General features: G+C 34.9%; 1 protein-coding gene across 6 annotated transcripts in view; it reads left to right on the plus strand.

Annotated features, from left to right (window-relative positions):
* The first annotated feature begins 2693 nt into the window (after nt 1-2693).
* The window catches only part of WDYHV1 (WDYHV motif containing 1), a 119825-nt gene continuing 97905 nt past the window's right edge, over nt 2694-24613 (plus strand). For 3 of the 6 annotated variants that reach the window (XR_004231090.1, XR_004231092.1, XR_004231091.1), the window contains exons 1-6: nt 2695-2922; nt 5669-5768; nt 6782-6832; nt 10893-11041; nt 11417-11541; nt 18358-18552. Coding sequence is in view for 2 of the 6 variants with exons in the window: in XM_031947160.1 (XP_031803020.1) it covers nt 2840-2922; nt 5669-5768; nt 6782-6832; nt 10893-11041; nt 11417-11541; nt 18358-18464 (615 nt within the window). In the remaining 4 variants the exon portion in view is untranslated. The other 3 variants (XR_004231093.1, XM_031947160.1, XM_031947161.1) reach the window with 3 other exon arrangements.

The following is a 24613-nucleotide window of genomic DNA, read 5'->3' on the forward strand; positions in this document are numbered from 1 at the left end:
CATGAAGCAAAAAGAAAAGACTTGTTCACAGCCCTTATCTGTTGGGAAGAATTCCTCTTAACTTTATACATCTGTGCTTATCCCTATTAATTTTACTTAATTTATTTTTTCCTCAGTATTTTATTTTTCTAAATACATGTAGAGATAGTTTTCAACATTAATTTTTGTATGATTTTGTGTTCCATATTTTCTCTCTGACTTTTTAACATCCTCCCTCCCCAAGACAGTAAACAATCTGATATAGATTATAAGTGTACAATCATTTTAAATTTCTACATTTGTCATGCTGTGAAAGAAAAATCAGAAGACAAATCACAAGAAAAAGCAAATTTTTGAAAAGAGTGAAAAAACTACGCTTTGATCCACATTCAATCTCTCTGGATATGGTTGCATTTTCCATCCCAAGTCTATTGGAATTATGCTGAATTAGTGCATTGTTTTAAAGTGTTAAGTCCGTCATAGTTGATCATCACATAATCTTGTTACTGTGTACAATGTTCTCTTGGTTCTGCTCACTTCACTCAGTATCAATTCATATAAGTTTTTCCAGGCTTGTTTTGAATCAGCCTGCTCATCATTTCTTATAGAATAATAATATTCCATTACATTCATATACCATAACTTAATCAGCCAATTGACAGGCATCCACGCACTTTCCAATTCCTTGTCACCACAAAAAGAATGGTTACATTTTTGTACATATGGCTCCTTTTCCCTTTTTTATTACCTCTTTGGGATACAGACAGTACGGAGACTGCTAGATCAAAGGATATGTACACTTTTATAGCCCTTTGGGCATAGTTCCAAATTGCTCTCCAGAATGGTTGGATCAATTAATTCATAACTCCACCAACAATACATGTGTCCCAGTTTTCCCACATCCCTTCTCACATGTATCATTATCTTTTCCTGTCATCTTAGCCAATCTATGAGGTGTCAAGTGGTTCCTCAAAGTGTCTTAATTTTCATTTCTCTAATCAATAGTTAGAGCATTTTTTTTTCATATGACTAGAAATGTAAGCCAGCTTTTTTTTTTTTTTCTTTTCTTTCATTGATCTTTTTTTCAAATTTTTTTTTTTTTATTTAATAGCCTTTTATTTACAGGTTATATGCATGGATAACTTTACAGCATTAACAATTGCCAAACCTCTTGTTCCAATTTTTCACCTCTTACCCCCCCACCCCCTCCCCTAGATGTAAGCCAACTTTTTAAAAGGCAACTAGACTTTCCATCTAAGATTCTCCATACCCTCATGTTTGTTTTCATATATTCAAGATTCTGGGATTCTATTATTATTGATATCTTTTCAAAACTCCTTATGCCTTCTCTCTAATTCGGATAGAAAGGTGATTTCCACCTCTGCCCTCATTCCTCTGACTCTTTATTATTTTGTTATTTTTCCAATGGTCTCCATATTTAAGGCACAATATCACCCCTCCCCCTTTCCTCATTTTATTATTTCTGCTCAATTATTTAAACATTTATACAAAGATGAAGCAGTGCCAAAGGGAAACTAAGTTAAGGATGATGGTGGTAAACACACCATATGGTTTGAAGGAACTGAAGATGTTATTAAAGGGAAGTGAAGGGAAAAAGAATAACTGACTTCAAATATAAAAATAAAATCACTTCTCTAAGTTTAGAGGCATAGCTAGACAACACTCCATTTGATAAGGACTTCACAAGCATGTTCTGTATGAGCTGTCTTGGTAACCTGGCAGCCAGAATTTCAGTCTGTACTGACAGAAGCAGTGTCCAGATCAGAAAAGTTAAGTAGAACCACTGAACTCCAGAATATATCTGGAGTATTAAGTTTAGTTAAGGATGTTTCATTTTGGGCTAAATCACTGACAAACTGAAACGTTCAAAAAAGGATAACAGGGATGGTGAGAGGATTAGAGACCATGGTTTGGTGATGGGTGCTAGCTAGGCCTGAACTTGTGATTTCCCTGGAATAGGGCAGATTTAGGGATAAAATGGTAGTCTTAAGAGGAAGGATTCCTGCAGAAGATGTGATTTTTGGCTGGAACTGGAAGGAACCCACGGGGTCCCGAGTCTGAATCCTGATTCTGTCCTCCCACCACCCCTGGGTCACTAGACCTTTCTGGGCATCTGCGTTTCCTCATCTGGAGAGAGCGGGAACAGATCCCTTTCAGGTCCCCCTCCAGCTCTAAATCCAGGCTCTGAGGTTGGACCGGATGACCTCGCAGGTATTTTCGAAGAGCTCAACTCGGATGAATGATTTCTGCGGTGCTAGAAGACAGTTTACTGAGCTGCCTCACCTAGGACCTTATCTGGTTCTGATTTTTTGCTCAGCAAAATATAGATAAGAGGAGGACCCCTCCCTTCGCCCCCTTCCCCCCTCCATCTTTCATCACAAGTTCAGGCCTAGCTAGCACCCATCACCAAACCATGGTCTCTAATCCTCTCACCACCCCCCCCCCCCCCCCGCGCTGCGGTGCAAAATAAGCCTCCATCCCTCTTCCTCGGCCCTTAAAAAAAAAGCATCGCATCCCATACTCAACTGAGTCAAAAGTTCAGTCAAGAAAAGTTCAAAAACTCTCTGCCCCGCCCTCTCTGGCTCCGCCCCCAACCCATTCCCCCCTTCCTCGAGGTCGCCCTCTGTGTTTCTGCTCCGCCCCCCCGGCTTCCACCTCGGCCTCCTCAGCCCCGCCCCTGGCCCCTCCCCCTAGGCTCCGCGGCCCCGCCCCTCGCGGCCTCTCGCCTCCTCTGCTGCGGCCTTGTCCCCAGGCTTTCCGACTGCGCTCCCCGGGCCTGCGGACCGAGGGCGACGGGCCGGCCGGCCGGATTGGGCCCAGGCCCGCCCGCCCGTCCACCATGGAGGGAGAGGGATCCGTTGCCCGCGGTTACCAGTCCGCTAGCCCGCCCCGGGACGCCTGCACCTACAGCAGTTGCTATTGGTAAGGGGGCCCGCCGAGGTCCGCCCCCAGCCCCGTCCCCGCCCCCGGATCCGGTCTGAGTCTGCGGTAGCCGCCTTCTCGGGCCTTTCCCCGCCGGCCCCTGGCGCCGCACCTCCCTATCCTTCCCTCCCGTTCGGCCTGCCTTCGGGATCTTCGGGAGGGGGTCCCAAGTGGAAGTAACCGAGTAACCCTCTCCCCTCCCCCCCTTGTTACAGTTGGGGAAACTGAGGCCTGCGGGGCTTGGGGCAGCGACCCGTCCTGGGCAAGTCTTTGGGCCTCCGTTTTCACATTCATACAGTAAAATGAAGGGGGGGGGGGGGGCGGGGAACTCAATCCCTTAAAGTCCTAGGAAATTAAATCAGCATAAATGAGAACTAGAAAAGTGTTGTTAGAACTGTAAAAATTCCTAAAAAATAATTCAATCTAAATCCTTCATTGTATGGGTGAAAATGGTAATAAATGACAGAATCAGGATTTGAATCCGGGCCGCCTGACTCCAGAGCCCCAATGCTGGAGAGGACAACAACTCCTTTCCGGGTTGAGGGAGGCGAGCTGGGAAGGAGTTTGTTGTTTGACAATCCCTTGTCACAAAAATAATAAGCAGATTGTTCCTCTTTTTGGTGAGGGCGAGGGGGCGGTTGGGGAAGACTAAAACAGTGGAAGTGTCCCTTTTTTAGTTGGGGGTGTGAAAAACTGGGCGATCCTGGTAATTAAGACTAAGGAGACCCCATGGTCTAATAAGTGGAGCCCTAAATGCCATTCAGGAAGAGAAAGATTCCAGCCCAGGTAACCGGTCTTACTGGTTTAGGCAAATCATCTCCTTCAGTTACTGCATTTCTGAAAGCCATTGGGAGAAACATTTTCTAAATTTTAAAATGCTGTAGAAATGTGAACTATTTTAATTTGCAGTGATAGATTTCTGAAATGTCTGAGAGTACAGAACACTTGGGCATATATTATTTCACCTTTTCCTCAACACCCTGTGAGGGAAGGGTTATGGTATATCATTCTGTCTTTAAGTGGGGAAGCAGAGCCTTTAAACCAGGTGCTCTTATTCTTAAAAACAGTCTTGTGTTTTTTGAGTATTTCATAATCTCTGTAATAAAGATGGTTTGGACCAGATATTTGGGCTACATTTTTTTGTTATATCCCAAGTTCAGGGCCTTATGCGGATAGGTGCTGAATAAATAAATGTTTGTTGAATTGAATTTCCTCATGCCCCGTTCAGCTCTAAGATTCTGTTATATAATCATGATTTCCTTTATGTTTTTCCATTTAAAACCAGGAAACGGATGAAAATGCATATTCTAGTGCTTTTTATTTAAACATTTGCCCCAAGTCACTGTTGGCAAAACATTAGATTAAAATAGTTAAAATTAGATGTCTGTAGGCAGAGGTATAAATATGTTTTTAATAATAATAAAAAATAGTACTACATTTACAGCAAACTTTAAGTTTTGAACAGTGCATTTACTTGTTAAGTCACTTCAGGCTCCCAACTTTGTAAGGTCCCACAGGTAATATTCCCATTTTGCAGAAGAGAAAACAGGTTTAGCTAAGCTGAATGATTTGCTCATAGTCTACTGGTAGTTATCAAAAGTGGCATTTAAATTGAAGTTTCTTTGCTTTTAAGTGTAAAACTCTGTCTACTATGCCACATTATCACTCTTTGCTTTACTAGTAAGTGATAGGGTTTGTTATTTCTCAGAATTTCAGAGTTCAGGCTTTGAGAATCTGGAACTTAAAATAAGGAAAGACCTGGATTTAAATCTTACTCTTGACACTTATACACAGCTATATCAGTTTCAGATTATTAGTTACCTTATCTGAAAAATGGGGATAATGTGGATTTGTGAGGACCAAATAAGATAATGTATCTAAGAGTTTGTTTTTTTTTTTTTAAATAAACCTTAAAACAGCAATGTGCAAATGTTAGCAGACTTTTTTAGTTGCTTATATGGGAAAATTGGAGAAAAAATATAAGTTCTGGCACTACCTTAGGGACCAGGGCTACATACATCCGATTTTCTCCCTGGCTTTTAGTATTTTCACCCATAAAATGAAGGCTTTAGATTGAATTATTTCTTAGGAATCTTTCCAGTTCTAACAGTACTTTTCTAGTTCTAATTTATACTGATTTAATTTCCTAGGACCTTAAAACTTTGGGGTGTGAACTTAGGAGGAATTTAATATTTTTTGTCTTTTTTCCATCTTTTCAGTAAAGGTATTATGGGAATGATTTGGGGAGATAAATTCAAGACTGGTTGTGCTTCTGTGTTTTGCTTAGTCATGGGAAAGTAATAGGACTAGGCAGCTACTATCATGACTTGAGAAATTGAAAGACTATTTTATATGCATTGATTAGAATTTCTGGTGCCATTCATGTTACTCATTTTTAAATGTTATTTTCAGTCAAGTAGCTGCCTAGAAGCTACAGAAACAGATTAACCTATTTGGTATATGTCAAAAGTTGGTGTGACTGACTGTATTTGAGCTCACAATTTTAGGTAATTCATAAGATAGTGGAAACGTGAGTAAAGCTCAGTGTCAGTAGCAGTTAAAAACTATAGCCATTAGGACATAATCAGTGATGAAGAGATCACAGAATGGTTAGTGGTCTTTTGGGTTTAAATTTATAGCTAAATGATAATATGATCATTTTATTCTTCTGTTTAATAGGAAGAAATAACATTTTCTTTAAATTTTATCAAATAAAAATGTTAAAAACTAAATGCTTTTATTTCAGTGAAGAAAATATCTGGAAGCTTTGTGAATACATAAAAAACCATGACCAATATCCTCTAGAAGAATGTTATGCCATCTTCATATCTAATGAGAGAAGGATGGTAAGTTGCAAACTAGTAGCAGGGAAGGTATGCAAGCTTTAGAATAGTATTTTACAGTAAAAGACTTTATTATATGTGAGGGGCTAAGTGGTATAGAGGTGGAGTTCTGAACTTCAAGTCTGGAAAATCCAATTTAATATACTGTTTCTAATGCTTACTAGCTATATGACCCTGAGCAAGTCACTTAATATCTCTTAGCCTCAGTTTTTTTCATCTATAAAATAGGGATAACATAGCCTCCCAGACTTGTTGTTAGGATTGAATTAGATAATATATAAAGCACTTTGCAAAAATTAATATGATATACAAATATCATTGATTATTTTATTGTAATTATTGTTTTAAGTTGTATATTATAAAATAGACAAACATTTTAAAATAGACATTTGGATGAACATTATTAAGTACATTGTTAAGGATTGGATTTCATTTGTAAAAGGGAAATTGATATTTTTGCTATCTACCTCACAAGATTATTATGAGGAAAGACTTTAAATTCTATAATGCTGTGTATAGCCAACTCCTGTTATTATTTAAGAGTTAATTAGGGTTCTTAAAATTCAAGTAACTACTGATAATTATGTATTTTTAGAGACATTGGAAGTAAAACAAGCTTTAAAGAAAACCATGTTACAGAATCACAGGATTTCAGACTTGGACTAAAACTCAGAGACCTTTTGGTTAAACTCTTACCTAAATAAGAATTTCCTTTATAACATAGTTAACAAGTGGTCATTTAGCTTTTTCTTGAAGATTTCTATTAAAAAGGAATCCAGTACTTATTAAGGGAGCCTATTTTACTTTTGTACAATTCTAATTGTTAGGAAAGTTTTCCTTAAATCAAACCTAAATTCTATCTCCCTGAAACTTCCATTCATTACTTCTAGTTTTGTTTTCTGGGGCAAAAGCATCTGCTACTTCATATCTAATTAATTATATATCAGCTTTTATATATATATATATGAAAGATTAAATGAAAATTCAGCTGAACTGAAATAACCTGTATTTTGTAGATCCCAATTTGGAAGCAGCAGGCCAGACCTGGAGATGGACCTATCATTTGGGTAAGGCAATCTATAAATGATTTCTGGATGGTATTTAATTTATTTATAAAAAAGAAATGATTTTGGGACAGGTAGGTGGTACAGTGGATAGAGCATTAGCCTGAAGTCAGGAGGACCTGAGTTCAAATGTGCTCTCAGACACTTATTACCTCCTAGCTGTGTGACCCTGGGCAAGTCACTTAACCTCAATTTCCTCAGCAAAAAAAAAAAAAAAAAAAAAAAAAAAAGAAAGAAAAAAGAAAAAAAGAAATGATGTTGATGATAAAGGTAAGGCTTCATGACATAAAGAATTCATGATTATGTTAGTGTGGTTGCTATTATTAGAACTAATAATATGCATTATTGGAATTAATCTTCTTGAAAGCTTTCTTGTACTTATATTCCAAATGCCAAGCATAGGGCCTTTCACTTAGGCACTTAATAAATGAAATTGACACAAATTTCAAGGTCTCAAGGTAGCCTTTGTAATTTGTGGCTGAAAAATTTATTACCATGCAACTCAGAAAGGAAGTGGAGGAACTAATTGTAGATGATTTTCTCAAGGAGTTTGACCATGAAGAAAGAAGAGATATAGGTTGATAGCTAGAGGAGGTTAACGGATTTCAGGATGAAGAAGTCATAGAAGTGTTTGTAGGTAGCAGGGAAGCAGCCATAGGTAGTAAGAGACTGAAGATGTGAGTGGGGATAACAAAGTAAAAAATCTTCTGGAACGGATGACATGGAATGACATAGCTTGTGCATAAAGAAGGGTAAGCCATGTCAAGGAGTAGGGCCATTTCTTCACATGAGATGGGGTGAAGGAGGAGTTATTGGATCTGAAGTTTAAAATGTTTTGAGAAAGACAGTTTCTGGATAATTAATCATTTTATTAATAATGCTAACATATAATAAAAGGAATGGTCATTTAGCTGTGTCTCTTAGATAAAAGGTGAATGATGGTGGTAGACTCAATATTTTATATTTCCTTGGAAGAGTGGGTGTTCCTGAGGGTGGAAACCAACTCTGATTCATTAACAATTAATGAGAGTATTAATATTATAATGAGAGGTGAAACTTATTCCAGTGAGGATCTTGGGGTATGTGACATGGAACACTCAAATTTTGGTCAAAGAGATTTGTCAATTTTCATATTACCTTTCTGACAAAAAGGAGAATCCACATTTTTCCAAGACATGTCTCAGTAAACACAGTGAGCAGCAATCCACCAGTTATCTAAATTTAGAATTTCTTACTATGTTTGATTATGGCTTAGCTTATCTGAGTGGATAAGTCTTTGCCCAAGATTTCCCACACTGGTTGATTTCTGAATGAGGAAGTAGAAAAGGGCAAAAACCTTGGTCCTAATTCAATAATTAGTTATTAATATGTGAAAGAAACAATCATTTCTCTTATGGGATACTATATCTGAGTGATGTGATATGAGAATGAGGAAAGAAGTAATTTTCTTCTTACTTTCTCTTTCCCCATATATCCAATCTGTTACAAAACTTATTGTATCTTCTTCTGTAACATGTCCATATCTCTCTACTCTCATAACTATTTATCTAGTACAGGCCATCATAATGTCATATGTAGATTATTTCTGTGGCCTCCTAATTGGTTTCTCAGCCTCAGATCTCTCATACTTTCACCCATCATACACATTGCTATCTTAAATGTAGAATTTGACCATAGGAGCTTCTACTCCATCTACTACATTGCTTCTGGGATAAAAATATAAATGCTGTTAACATTTAAAGCCATCTATGACCTGGTCTTAATCTCTCTTTCCAGGCTCAATGTACATCACTTTTCTTGCACTATAGCAACTAGCAAAACTACACCCTGTGCCTTTTTATTGGATATTTCACGTTTGGAATTAAGTTTTCTTTACCTCTGCTTCAGAGGCTCTCTTCCTTTAAGACGGTTCAGATACCATTTTTGTACATGAAACCTTACTTGAGCTGCCATCTGCTAACATCCTTCTTCCCAGGAATATCACGGCTACTACATGCATCCAGGAAGAAGCAGTTCAAGTACAAAAGAACTACAAACAGGCTGATATAAGATTTAGTTGCTACTTCTGTAAATGAGAGGAGATAGTAGAATATTATGTTCTAAAAGGCAAAAGATATAGGATTGCACACAAGAATAACTTACTCTGCAAACTCAACGTAATTCTACATGGAGGAAAAAAATGGATCTTTAATGGGATACATGACTTTCAAGAAAAAAAAAAAAAAGGCCAGAGTTGAGTTGAAAGACAAACATTCAGAGAAACCAAGAAAGGTAAATTTATTTGAGCACGTAGAAGAAGCTGTATGTAGTACTAACATTCTGATGTAGAGAGAGAAGAAATAAATTAATATCTTCAAAGAGTATTGAAAGAATTTAAAAGAAAAGTAAAACAGTTGGCATACTGGTTCTGTTTTTTAGGTTAGAAGAGAAGAAAGACAAGAAAGGGTAAGTGGAATGTACTAGTATAGATAGGAGAAAAGAGCATAGTACTTCTCATAATTGAGCTATATGAACATGGAAAAAGGAGTTTGGGGCATCAGATGAATCTTACTCTTCTCTGAAATGAACAAAGAAAGGTGGAACACATATACACACCCAGTTCAGTATAGAAATAGACCAAACTCAACAGGGAAATTAGCAGAATTAGAAGGTGGGGGCAGGAGAGTAAAGGCATTAAATAGAATAATATTGAGAAAGGAATAGTCACAAGGAAAACATTTCTTGGTCCAGAAAAGGAGACTAAAAGGGGAAGAGAAACAAATAAAATCAAATACCTAGAATCAAAGGTACCTTAAGTGGCTTTTTTAAGACAAGTTTGGAATGGTTGAATCAATTGTTATATGAATGTAATGAAATATTATTGCACTGTAAGAAATGACAGTTATTTCAGGGAATGGTACAAAGTATGAAGTAATATATTATGAAGTGAGCATTGTCAGAAGAACAATTTTTTTTATAACCATAGCAGTATTATAAAGAAATAAAACTTTGAAAAACTCAGGAGGTCTGATCAGTTAATGATAAATATGTTTCTAGATGACTTATGATAAAGTCATTAACTACTTCGACACAAGAAGCAGACTTGTTTTTGGATATAGCTGTTTCGACAGTTTTAACTGGTATCGCTATATGAACCATTCTTGTATTTACTACTGCACAGGGTTATAGGAAGGAAAATAATTTGTAAACCTAGTTTTATATTGTCTCCTACTACAGAGGTAAAAGAATCTGTTAATTAGTGACATTCATACTCCAGAGTGCTTAGCTGTGATAATGATTTCGTGATAAAAGTTATATATCTATACTTCCCTCTGCCCTTAACAATACCTGGCTTCTTAAACAGGTCATTAGGAAAAAAAAAAAAAAAGGAAAGAAAATTAATAGAAAGATGAGCAGCTGTACAATTTATGTGTAAAAATTAGTTGAATTTGTAAAATATTTTGTTTTCACTTTTATAAATGTTGCATCTGTGTTGATTATAAAAAGGGAAACATCCAAAGTCCTTTTGAATAACAACATCATTTTTCACTTGGTTTCTTTCAATCCACAGCATGTGATAACTTAAAACACTCCCCCCAAATAATTCATCATTATTATATACCATAGATTATCTATAAGATTACCACATTATGGTTGATTTTTCTTCATCTCAATAATAAATTAAAATGTAAATGTAATAAACATAAATGTTTATTCTTAATTCATCTCTTTATTTTTTAATGACTATATTCTAAACCCTCCCACAAAAAAACAAAAATCAACCTCCCAAGTCCTCATTTTCTTTGTTCAATAGATCTCTAGTAGTGATATAATAGAATGAGTATTAGATATCAAGTCCAGAGACTTGGATCCAAATTCAGGCTCTACCATTTATTATCTGAGTAGTCTTGGATGGATGGTTTAATTTAAATTCTCTGAGCTTAAGTGTTTTATTTTGGAGATAATATTGTATTGCCCAGCTCAAAGTTGAGGAATGGGTTTTATAAACTATAAGGGGAAGTATAAATGTGAGCTATTATCATAATTATAAAATGACTTAGTTAACTTAAGCTTTTACTTCTAGGATTACCATGTTGTTTTGCTTCATGTTTCAAGTGGAGGACAGAGTTTCATTTATGATCTTGATACTGTGCTGCCTTTTCCATGCCCTTTTGACACTTATGTAGAAGAAGCCTTTAAGTCTGATGATGATATTCACCCACAATTTAGAAGGTAAGCAAGTAAATAGTGATTTTTTTTTTTTTTTTTACTTTTTAAAGTAGAAGCACAATAACTCATTTTACTTATCACATGCACAACTGTTGCCAATGATGTACTTACCCCTACATCATTGTGGAACTGGCATTTGGCCTTAACTTGAAGAATTATGTACCAATGGCTAGGTTCTTGTTCTGACTAGGGATATTCCTTGATATAACCTCACTTTCATCATCCCCAAAGGGATGGGAGGCAGCAGAGCTAGCTCTTTCATCAATGAAAATTGTCCCACATGTCACCTTTTGAAATGCATGCTATACTTTACTTACACATCATATGTACATCCTGTTAGAGAAATGTTTCTGATACAAGTGCTTGATTTAATTTTAGAAAATTTAGAGTGATTCGAGCAGACTTATATTTGAAGAATTTTGCATCTGACCGATCTCATATGAAAGATTCCAGCGGAAATTGGAGAGAACCACCTCCTCCCTACCCGTGCATTCAAACTGGAGGTAGACTACTTTGTATTTGTATGGCATTAATATCAGTTATTTCAATTTACTTTACAGAACATCTTTTTCCCTTTCTAAAGATTATCAATAATCTATAAGATTATTGATTTTATAAAAATTTTGTGAAGTAAGAAGTGGCAAGTATTAGTATTTTTGGTATATTTATTAGGTAGGAAATGAGCATAGAGAGATTAAGTGATTAATCTACTTTTCACAATTTATTTTATTGATCATTATTTTGCCTGTCCATCCAATATTGGAAAATAGTGGAGTGAAGAATTAGTCTCGTGAGCAAAGGAGATTATAGAAGAAGAAAGAAAGGTTCATGATGATTGGAGGTAACTAAAATATTTATTTGATTGCCACCAAGTAAATGAACTTTCCAAAAATCAGCATCAAGTGATTAAAATTAATCATCATATAAATTAAATATAATAAAAAGCATAGTATAAGGGATTTCTATATTGTATCATCTTACCTTCCTCAAGCTACTCCTTCTGCCAGTTTATTTGTTGAAAGCCAGTAACTGAGATTTGAAACCTCAGTATGACTTTTGACTCTTCTCCCTCTCTACCTATATATCAGGTACCAAGTCTTGGTGAAGAAGTGGAAAGATTTTTTTCAACCCTAGGGGACCCAGAGACAGAGTTCAAGCTTGTGGTGGCAGGGAGATAAGGTTAATAGCTGTGATATAGACTGAATAGCAAGTATCTGACTGAGAATAGCATGGAGGGCAGTTTCAGGTAAGATAAAACAAAAACTAATCTTTTAGAGAGGGTGGACTTGGTTAGAGAGTAGGGTTGTGGAGGGAGGGAGATGAGGATGATACCTGGATCACAGGCAAATGACAGGGTGAGAAGAAGAAAAAAGTTTTTTTATCCCTTCTGGGGAAAGAATGGATCTGTAAAATGTTTCTGTTGTTAAATAGCAACACAGCCTCTTTGAATCTTATTTTTCTCATCATAATATAACATTAATAGTATCTTTCTTTTTTCACTGGATTTTTGTTAGTGCTTTGTAAACCAAAGTATGGTATAAATGTGAGCTATTATTTTTAGTTGTGTAGTGTTACAGCTAAAAAAAATAGTGGTTTGCTGTGAAATGGATGTCACAGTAATTTCAGAAACTTCTGGAACAATTTTAAAAGTTAATGTGGACCTGTTTAAAATAAAAAGAAGTATATATGACAATTGGCTTCTTTTATATGGCCTGAAGTATTAATTTTAGTACTATGTAAAAAATAATTTGTGGGTGAATTGTCTACCTAGAATGTAGACTTGTTCTAGCCATAGGGAGAGAGGCTTTATGTGTCATGTTGTTCCTGCACCACCTGCTGACTAAGCTGTGAAGTGTTGGCTCACATCTTTTTAACCACTGAATCTTTTTTAAAAAAGGTATTAGGAAGTTATTATTATTATTATTTTTTTAATTATAACTTTTTATTGACAGAACCCATGCCTGGGTAATTTTTTTTACAACATTATCCCTTGCACTCACTTCTGTTCCAACTTTTCTTCTCCTTCCCTTCACCCCCTCCCCAAGATGGCAAGCAGTCCTATACATGTTGAATATGTCACGGTATAGCCTAGATACAATATATGTGTGCAGAACCAAACAGTTCTCTTGTTGTACAGGAAGAATTGGATTCAGAAGGTAAAAAATAACCTGGGAAGAAAAACAAAAATGCAAACAGTTTACATTCATTTCCCAGTGTTCTTTCTTTGGGTGTAGCTGCTTCTGTCCATCATTGATCAATTGAAACTGAGTTAGATCTTCTCTTTGCTGAAGAAATCCACTTCCATCACAATACATCCTCATACAGTATCGTTGTTGAGGTATATAATGATCTCCTGGTTCTGCTCATTTCACTCAGCATCAGTTCATGTAAGTCTCTCCAAGCCTCTCTGTATTCATCCTGCTGGTCATTTCTTACAAAAAAATAATATTCCATAACATTCATATACCACAGTTTACTCAACCATTCTCCAATTGATGGGCATCCACTCATTTTCCAGTTTCTAGCCACTATAAACAGGGCTGCCACAAACATTTTGGCACATACAGGTCCCTTTCCCTTCTTTAATTTCTCTTTGGGATATAAGCCCAGTAGAAACACTGCTGGATCAAAGGGTATGCATAGTTTGATAACTTTTTGAGCATAATTCCAAATTGCTCTCCAGAATGGCTGGATGTATTCACAATTCCACCTACAATGTATTAGTGTCCCTGTTTTCTCACATCCCCTCCAACATTCCATATTACCTTTCCCTGTCATTCTAGCCAATCTAACAGGTGTGTATCTCAGAGTTGTCTTAATTTGCATTTCTCTGATTAATAGTGACTTGGAGCATATTTTCATATGGCTAGAAATAGTTTCAATCTCTTCATCTGAGAATTGTCTGTTCATATCCTTTGACCATTTATCAATTGGAGAATGGCTTGATTTCTTATAAATTAGAGTCAATTCTCTATATATTTTGGAAATGAGGCCTTTATCAGAACCTTTGACTGTAAAAATGTTTTCCCAGTTTATTGTTTCCCTTCTAATTTTGTCTGCATTAGTTTTGTTTGTACAAAAACTTTTCAATTTGATATAATCAAAATTTTCTATTTTGTAATCAATAATGATCTCTAGTTCTTCTTTGGTCATAAATTCCAGGAAGTTATTATTTTTATCAAGGTTCAGGGAACGTGGGATGCTCAGTCATGATATAGATTTAATGACATCATTAACACTGCTAAGGGTAAGAATGAAAAAACATTTTCAATATTAAAAAGTTCATTCTGATTTTTTAAGAGCTATAGAGCACCTCTGAGATATTAACATTGACCTGTATTCTTTGCTTTTAATGTATTTTGAGTTTGCAAATAAGAAAATTTGTCATCTTTGAAATTTTTAATAACCAAAATGTATCTCTTTCTAAAATTGTTTGATATGTGACTTTCAAAGGTATATAGTGTGGTTAGTTATTTGGAGAGATAAGACAGAGAGCTGATTTTGAGATGTAATGGCTACCTTTGTAACAATTTAATTTTAATGAGAAGCTTTCTAATAATAGGTATAGGCCTTACTAATTTTAAAAAGGCTGCATTTATTTTAAGAGAAAGTGAAAATAGACATGTGCAAGGGTTTCATGTCATTAATTATTCTTTGTTAGATATGAAGTAGTTTTAAAAAAGGAATTTGTCATAGTGTTCCTGAGCCTCTAGACTTGTATTGCAAGATAGGGATAATACTTGCATTGCCTATTACACAAAATAAATTTGGAGTTGGAGGGGATTTCAGAGGTAATCTGGTTGAATGCCTCATGTTATAGTTGAGGAAATTGGGGTAAAGCGGTTTAGTGACTTGCCCAGAATCACAGGTAATAAATAGCAGACCCAGGAATTTAAAATTGGATCCTTTGATTCTAAATTTGCTATTTTCTGTAGTATCACACTACTTTTTTCCAGTAGGGTCGGTAGCTCTTTTGGGTAGAATGTTGGATCTGTAGTTAGTAAAAATGTTCAAATCTGACCTCATATATGTAAGTAGCTGTATAGCCCAAAACAAGTCACTTAACCTGTGCTTCAGTTTTCTCAACTGTAAATTGGGACTAATGATAGCACCTATATTACAGGGTTGTTGTGAGGATCAAATGAGAAAATATTTGTATAGCTCTTAACATAGTGCCTGCCACACAATAGATGATATAAAAAAGCTAGCTATTCTTATCGTTCTTTTATATTTCTAATAATTCTAAAATGATCATCTATATCCAAACTGATTTTCACCATTTCCTGAATGTACTTTGTGTTGTTGTATCTCTGTGCCTCCACACATGATGTCATCTCTATCTGGAAAGTTCTCCAGTTCTTCTTTTTCTATTCTTTCCCTCCCTCCTTCCCCATTTCTTTCCTTTTTTCCTCCCTCTGTCTACATAGAGTATTATACCCTTATCATGCTCTTAAAAGCTTTTTGCCCCCTCTTTTGCAGTTCTGAACCCTCCCAAGATATTTTGGGGTTTACTGGCTAGATTTCTTTCTTAAGGACCAGGGTTTAAACTAAAACCAATCTGATTCTTATTGACCACCAACCGGCCCTAGGTCCTGATTGACTATGATAGTAAATAACAATCACTTCTAATTTGGTCAGAAACTCTTAGAGGTTTCCTCTCCCAGATTTATATATTTATTTATTTAGTTTTTTTTTTTTTTTTTTTTTTTAGGCTAGGTGAAAGGAGATTCTTTGCCTCCATTGGTACCTAGCCTTAGTCACTGAATTGTCAAATTGAGACTTATTGAAGACCTTAGCTTAAGAAGGCCAAAGTCTCCCACTGCATCCAGGGCCATCTCCAGTTATCTTGATCTATATCTTGTCACTGAACTTAGATGGCTCTAGAGGGGAAAGTGAGGCAGGTGACCTTGCACAGACCTCCCTCACTTAAATCCAATTCACTTGCTTATCATGGCATTACCTCTGTGATATCATGGTCTTCTTTGAGAATGAAAGGACAAAAAAACAGCAACAACCAATTTAAATACTACCTTCATGAAATATTCATACTTCAACACTGATGATACATAGGAACTGAGGATACTTGAATTTTAGCCGATACTTGAAGTAAATCAGGAAACAAATAGAAACAATGCCGGACATGGGGAGAGCCAATGAAAATGCACTCCATTAATGCCCATCAATTGGGGAATGGCGGACCAAGTTGTGGTACATGAAGATAATAGAATATTATTGTTCCATAAAAAATGATGAACAAGCTTATTATTAGAAAGACCTGGAAAGATTTACATGAACTGAAGCTGAGCAAAACAAGTAGAACCAGGAATACATTATATACAATAATAGCAAGAATGTGCGATGATTCAACTATGAAAGCTTGATTCTTCTCAGTATTTCAGTGATTCAAAGGAATCCCAATAGACTTTGGACAGAAAATGCCATTTGCAGCCAAAGAAAGAACTAAAGAGACTGAATGTAAATCAACACATGCTATGTACACTTCTTTTTTTTCTGGTTTTTTTTTTTTTTTTTGGTTTTGTTTTTGTTTGTTTGTTTTTAAATCTCTCCTGTGGTTTTTTCCATTTGCTCTGATTTTTCTCTCCCAACATAATTCATAAAACAATGTGTATTAAAAAGAAATAAACTAAAAAAAAGCAGTGGAGTATCATATTGGAGGAAAAGTATAGAAGTCTTTCATAGTTGATCATCCTTAAAATACTGCTTTTACTACAATACAGTAATTTTTGACATTTTTTTATCATGTGAGTCTGGTGAAGGCTCTGGATCCCTTTCTGTAATGTTTTTAAATGTGCAAAACTAGACTTACAAAGCAAAATAGCTATATTGAAATGGTATTGAAATATAGTTTTCAGATTTTTTTAATTTACTAAAGATTTTTACAGTGTTTTTTTGACTCATTACTAAAATGGATAAAGAACTGTCAAATTGTACTTATTCTTTGATCCAAAAGTATCCCAAGAGATCATAAAAAAAGGACCATATGTGCAAAAATGTTTGTAGTGGCCCTTTTTATTATGATAAGGAACTGGAAACTGAGTGGATGCCTGTCAGTTGGGAAATGGATAAATAAGTTATAGTACATTAATGTAATGAAATATTCTTGTTCTATAAGAAATGAACAGCTAAAGATGTTTCAGGAAGTCTGGGGAAACTTACATGAACTGATGCTAAATTAAGTGAGTAGAGCTAAGAGGACATTGTATATAGCAACAAGAAGATAATGTGATGATCATCTATGATGGACGTGGCTCTTTTCAACAATAAGGTAATTCAGGTCTATTCCAATAGACTTGTGATGAAGAGAGCTATCTGCATCCAGAAAGAGGACTATAGGGACTGAATGTAGATCACAACTTAGTATTTTCACCTTTTTTGTTGTTTGCTTCTTTTTCTTTTTCTTTCTCATTTTTTTCCCTTTTTGATCTGAATTTTTTTTTTATGCATCATGAAAAATGTGGAAATATGTTTAGAACAATTGCACATGTTTAACCTATGTTGGATTACTTGCTGTCTAGGGGAAGGGAATGAGGGAAAGGGAAGGAGAAAAATTTGGAATACAAGGTTTTGCAAGGGGAATGTCGAAAATTTATCTTTGTATGTATTTTGAAAATAAAAAGCTATTATTAAAAAAGAAAAAAAAAAGAAAAAAGAAAATGCCACCTGCATCTAGAAAGAGAACTATGGAAACTGAATGTAAATCAATATATGCTGTGTTCAGTTTTTTTTTCTTTTTCTTTTTTAGTTTCCTCTTGTGGTTTTTCCCTTTTGTTCTGATTTTTCTTTTCCAACATAATTCATAAAAAAATGTGTATTTTAAAAAATTGGTGTATGTGTAGCCAGAAAAAAATAAAAGTAATAGAAACAAAAAAAATTTAGTGATCCCAATTCAAAGCATGAAAAATGGGCCAAGTAGGAAAAATATATTTTGTTTCCCCATTGGTTATAAGGATTATAATGTAGAGTTGCCCATTGTGTAATAGTATGTCTTTGTAATATATTTATAATATTTCTAAATATTATATATATATATTCATGCACATGAATAAAGTACTCTTTTGGAAAAAGCACTGGACTATGACTTACGTGGTTTGGATTCTAGTTCTTTCTGTGTTATTCACATCTCTACTTCTGTTTCTGTAGGAAAATAGAGACTTTAGCTCTCCAAGGGACTTCTCAATTCTAAAATTCCAGTTTATTTATTTTTTTTAAATAGATGTACTTCTAGCTCTTTGAATTATGTTGTGATTAAATGAAAATTATTTTTCTCACTATACACTTCTTTTTGTGCATTCTCTTAGCTTCAAAAATGAACCTGAATGATTTTATCAGTATGAATCCTGAGGTTGGATGGGGAGCTATATACACACTACCTGACTTTGTACATCGATTTGGCAATAAGAACTGATTTCTGCATACGGACATGGAAAATGGAATAATGCTGGGACACATATTTGTTTTTCCTTTTGCATGATGTGAATACCAACACCCTCCAGGTTTGTAAATAGTGCCCAACGAGATGGGCACAGAATTAGGTTTTTCTATTTTACTTCATAAAATTGAAATTTGAATGCACACATGTAAAAAATTGAATAAAAGTATTTTTGTATATCAAGAGTTTGTGTGCTTTATGTAACAAATAATTTCTAAGTTATTCTTGTTGATTTTTTTCTTGTGCTTAAGCAAATTTTATCTTTTTTTAAGGTAAAAAGTTTTGCTAGATATTTGATGTTAGTTGTTCAAGCTTATTTGGCTTAGTTACACTTTTCTCTTTTCATCAAATCCTCCCAGTACTTTTTTCTCCTTTCTTCTCTCCCAGATAGCTTTTTGAGGACAAGGATTATGTTTAAACCATTTTGTAATCCCACTATAGCGAATTACAAATAGTAAAGGTCAATAAACCTCTTTTGATTTATATGATGTAACTGGATAAAAGAAGGGAATACTACAGAAAGAAAATAAATTATAGACTTGTAGATTGGAAGAGAATTTAGATATAATCTTATCTAATCACTCTGTGAAATATAAATCCTCTAACAAGAATTCCCAGCAATTGTTTATCCTAGAAGCAACCAATTCAATTTTTGAGCAGCTTTAATTGTTAGGAAGTTATTTATACTGAGCTGATATATCTATATCTATATATATATCCTTCTTGATTCATAACCTTTTTAGAGTTGTAGTATTCCCTAGCATTCACTTAAAAGTATTATGTGGTTTACATATAATTAATGGATGTTAACATAACTCTTAGGGTCTATAATGGCCTCTTGGAGGTGGATTTGATATTGAAGTAACAGTCCTGATAAAGAACAAAGGATACTTTAGTTGGCCCAGGACACCAGAGCTTATTTTAATTTTTTGGGAAAATTTTATATCGTGAGGATATTTGATCTCTTTCAACACTTGTGTTCTCTTTAGACATTGGATCAGTTATCTAATTTAAGTAGTGTAGTTATGGTGTAGTGGAAAGAGTATTGGACTTTGAATTCTAGCCCTGTATTCGCCACTAACTAGCTTGTTCTCTGGGCCTGAATCATAGCTTCTATAAAAATGAAGAGGTTGAATTAGGGATCTCTTGGCTCCAATTTTTTCTAATTTTTCCATATCTTGACTTCTACAAAGTCTGATGCGAAGTAGGCATTTATAAATGCTTATTAATTAATATTTGTATAACAGTTTGAAGTTTACAAAGTATTTTCACAGGTACCATATTTGATAATTCTATTGAATAAGTGATTGCTGATAATGCAAAGCTTGAAGGGATAGTTAACAAAGTTGACGACAGACTGCAAAAATATCTCAATAGCCAAAATGTTGGGCCAAATCCAGTAAGATGAAATTTAATAATGATAGAGAGGTAAAAACTAAAATTAAGTGGGGGGTGGGGAAGACATTAAAAAAAAATTAAAAAATAGCAATTTTCCTGAAAAGAGATCTGGAATTTTAATAAACTGCAATTTCAGTATGAGTTAACAGTGACACAACAGCTACAAAACAAGAGAATTATAAGAATTAGGAGATAATTATTCTACTGCCCTCCATTACTTCTGGAATAACGTGTTAATTCTTTGTGTTTACATGCATAGTTTACATGCAAAGAACATGTATAAGCTGGAGACTATCTAGGGGAGGAAAACTAGGATGGCTCATGCCATTTTGATGATTGGTAGAAGGACCTACAGATGATTGCCTATATCCTTTGGGGAAACAAAATTGTTTTCAAGTATTCAAAGGGTTATAATATGAAAGACTTGTATTGTTTACCCCAAAGTCTAGGAGTATGGTTGGAAGTTGCAAAGAAACACATTTAACTTCAGTGTTGGGAAAGATGTCCAACAGCTATCCAGAAGTGAAGTTGTCTTAAAATGAGTTAGTGTTTTTTCAATTTAAATTTTGGGATTTGTATAATAAGTAGGGAACAGAGTCAGGACTAAGGTGTTCTAACCATAAGTCTTTTAACTCAGAGTTCAGGGTCCTTTTCCTGTACCACGCTGCTGCTTAGGCTGATCAGAATGCTATTCATTGTACTATACAGTGTCTTAGAATATTTTTTGGGCCACAAGCAATTTGATTGAAAGCTTAATTTTTATGGTTTATAAAAAATGTTGGCCTAGTTTCTTTACACAATTTCACACTTTTAATACCTGATGACTAATGATCCAGGTCCATATTTTAGGGATTAATTATTTTAAGAGTATTTGATTTTGACTATTATTAATATATTTTTGTAGCAATATAAACATTTATCAAGTGCCTTCTTTGTGCCGAGACAGTACTACTAATATTTATGTAACATTAAGTTTGCAAGTAACTTTTTATATATTATCTGACTTGAACCTTAGAGGTATTGGAAATATTATTATCCCCATTTTCCAGATGGGAAAAGTAAGGCTCAGAAAGATTAATTGTCTTGCCCATGGTCACACAGTTGGTAATATATTAGAGCTTGGCTTTAAACTCAGGTATTCCTCCTTCTATGGCCAGCAGTATCTATTAATTATTTCACTGTCTATATAAAGTGTGGCTGAAAATAAAGGCGGGATAATGAAGTAGCATCATAGAAATAAACATTTTCTGCATAAATTATGTCATAGGGTGACTAAGTATAGCCTGATGTCTGAATTAAGGGTTTTGTTCTTTGTTTTTTTGGCAATCACAATGGCAGTCTCTTCTATGCCTGTGTATGTCTAGTGGACAGAGCTGACTGGTACAATTAGAAGGACTTTTACCTTGTTTAGTGGCCTTCCCACCCAACCTGTAATTGACAAATGTTTGAAAGGAAAGAATCAAACTTGCTAATTTTAAATTAGGATATTGTACTGGTTACTCCATTAACTTAAAAGGTGCTGGGTATTTAAGCAAAATCTTTTTGAAAGGCAGCTTATCCACATGGATAAGAATGTAGGACTCTCAGAGTTAGGAAACTGGAGATGAATGGGGGAATTACTTCATTTCTTTGAGTGATAGTACCTATATCTGTAAAATGGGAATAGTATATTATTTAAACTACCTACTTCATGATTATTATGTGGAAAGTATCTTAAAAAACATTCATGTTTCTATAAATGTGAGGTGTGTTGTTTGTTGTTGTTGTTGATTTTGTTTTTGTTTTTACAAAATCCTGTTGCCTTTACCCCCTGAAAGAGTGTATTTTGAATGCTAACGTCTATGCTTTTTCACCCTATATGGTTTTAAGAATTAAATTCAGCTAGTATTTGTTAAGTGCCTGTTATGTGCAAAGGATTGTGATGGGTTCTTTTCACCCTTAGAATTTTTGTAGAAGTACAGTTGAAAGAACCCTTAGAATTTTTGTAGAAGTACAGTTAAGGCAACATATCATATTTATGCCATTGTATAAATTCCTTATAGAGTACCCACCCAAGTTGTTAGAGGCCCATTTGATTATATATTTTGTAGATGCTGGGATTGCATTTAGGCTATTTATTATCCCTTGCTCTTATTACATAGGCTAGTTCACCTTGTTTTTAAAATTTTTTTTGTCCTACATATCATTGATATTGCCTTTTACATAATTTTTCACATGAGAAATATTCTTGGCAGTATCCTTTAGCTGTTTATATCTGGCATCCATATTTCCATTTTCCTTTGGGTCATCTGTAATTTTGGTTCTTGTGGTATTTCATGTTTGTAGCCAAATAGCATCCCTGGGAGAATATTGGTAGTTAAAAAATGGGCTTTGGTAGCAAAGAATAATTTTCTTGAGATCATTGAACTTGCTGTGCATTTTCTCAAATGTAATTTAGCTTACAAATCCTTCAGTTCTTGCTGAGCTTATTATTCATACATATACACATATGTAATACATAAGTGACTAATAATGGGCACATTATAATCTGAACAGTGTTCATTTTATTTTGATTGTACTTATTGAAAAAACCTTCTTGTATACTAAGGCTTGATGAAATTAGTATATCATCTGTGAAAAGGAGTTTTTGAAGAGCCTTACCATCTATAGAGAATATTTCCTTTATTTGGCCTATATATTTTGTATGTACCTATTGGTTTGCATGTTATCTCCTCTATTATAATTGTAAGCTCCTTGAAGACAGGAACTGCTTGTATTTTTGCCTCTCTGTATTTCCCAGTTCTTAGCACAGTGCCTTGAATATTGTAAATGTTTAATAAATACTTGTTAGTTGTTTGCTTAGTTATATTCTTTCTAAATTGTGGTCTCTAGAATTGAACACAGTGCTTTAGTGTGGTTTGACCAAGACAGAGTGTAATAGTATTGTCAGCATTTATCTTTTAAATGCCACAACATTCTGTAGCTTTTTTCAAGGAGCTTAGTATCTGTTTCACCATCTTCTTTATTGCTGATCCTATCCTCATATTCGGGCATGTCAGTTTCCATGTTAATGTCCCTCAAATAACCTCATTTTACAGTTTACCAGGTTTCTCAGCTCCTAGCATCTACCTCCTTATTATACCTCAGCCACACAGAGATAGCTGCCCTTAATCTTATCATCATTATTTCTAATTATTCCACATTCATGGTATTTTAACTTTGAGATGGCTCTACTTGACCATAACCTCCTGTCGCTTCAGCTTTTCTGGGGTCCCTCTTCAACCATCATCCATCCTTACCACAACTTTGTCATTGAACTTTCTGCTTTCCTGGGCCATCATCTTTTGCCTTATTTTCTTCCTTTCAAATGTTTTTATTTCATAGTTCAATTTTCCACTGTGTCCTGGCCTTGAGTAACTTGGCTCTTTCACCTTATTCTTTTCCAGATTCCACTTGTGAATTATTCTCACCTTATGCCTTTTGCATGTCTGCTTAATTATTGAAGGAAGATATGCCTACTGATTGGTTCCACTAAACTTTTGTTATTTCAACTAGGCCTTTATTGCTTCACATCAGTTCTTTTATTTATTTTTGACCAGTCCTCTTTTGCACTCTACACAGCAACTGGTTCAAACCTTTTTTCTTCTCAAAACACCTATGTCAAACACCTATATCACTGCCTCCTCACTCCATTTGAAGAGTGGGCCTTTCTTCAGACTTTTCTGAAAAAATGGAAACTCTCCCATCATTTACTTTCTTTTCTCCACAATTTCATACTTCAAATTCCTCTCTACCAAACTCTTTCCTTTTCTGTTCTTTCTTTTTCTGTCTCTCTGTGTCTGTCTGTCTCTCTTTTTTTGAGAGGCAATTGAGATTAAGTGACCTGCCCAGCCTCACACAGCTAGTAAGTGTTAAGTGTCTGAGGTTGGATTTGAACTCAGTTCCTCCTGACTCCAGAGCCAGTTCTCTTCACTGGGAAATCTAGTTGTGCTCTCTCTTTATTTTCTCTAGTCTCTGAGATAGAGATGGCATTCCCAACCCCTCTACTTGTATATTTGATCCCATTACCTCCAATATCTTCTGGGAATTCCTAATTTTCAGACTCTTCTTATCTCTAGATCTTTTTGTTGTTATTATCTACAAACATGTCTGTACCTTCTCTTTCCATCTTTAAAAAAATTATCACTTGACTTCAAGCTATCTTTCTGAATCTCTTCTTCCTCTTGCAGCCAAATTTCTAGAAAAAGTTGTCTATTCTTACTGCTTGGCACAGAGTAAGTTCTTAATACATACTTATTAAATGCCTGCCTGACTTCATCACCTCTAACTAATTTCTCAGTCTTTCAGAATCTGGTTTCTGTCCCTATTTCTCAATTAAAACTGCTCTCTCTAAAGTTACTAATGATCTCTTTATTGAGTTTTTTTTTTCATTCTTCACCTATCTGCAGCATTAGACACTAATGATTACTCTTTTCTTTTCAGATGCTCTCTCTGTGTTTTTATGACATTGTTTTATTTTATTTTATTTTTTATTTTTTTATTTAATAGACTTTTATTTACAGGATATATGCATGGGTAACTTTACAGCATTAACAATTGCCAAACCTCTTGTTCCAATTTTTCACCTCTTACCCCCCCACCCCCTCCCCTAGATGGCAGGATGACCAGTATATGTTAAATATATTAAAATATAAATTAGATACACAATAAGTATACATATGACATTGTTTTATTATTCTCTTCTTATC

The sequence above is a fragment of the Sarcophilus harrisii genome, chromosome 1 (genome assembly GCF_902635505.1).
Source record: "Sarcophilus harrisii chromosome 1, mSarHar1.11, whole genome shotgun sequence".
NCBI lineage: Eukaryota > Metazoa > Chordata > Mammalia > Dasyuromorphia > Dasyuridae > Sarcophilus > Sarcophilus harrisii.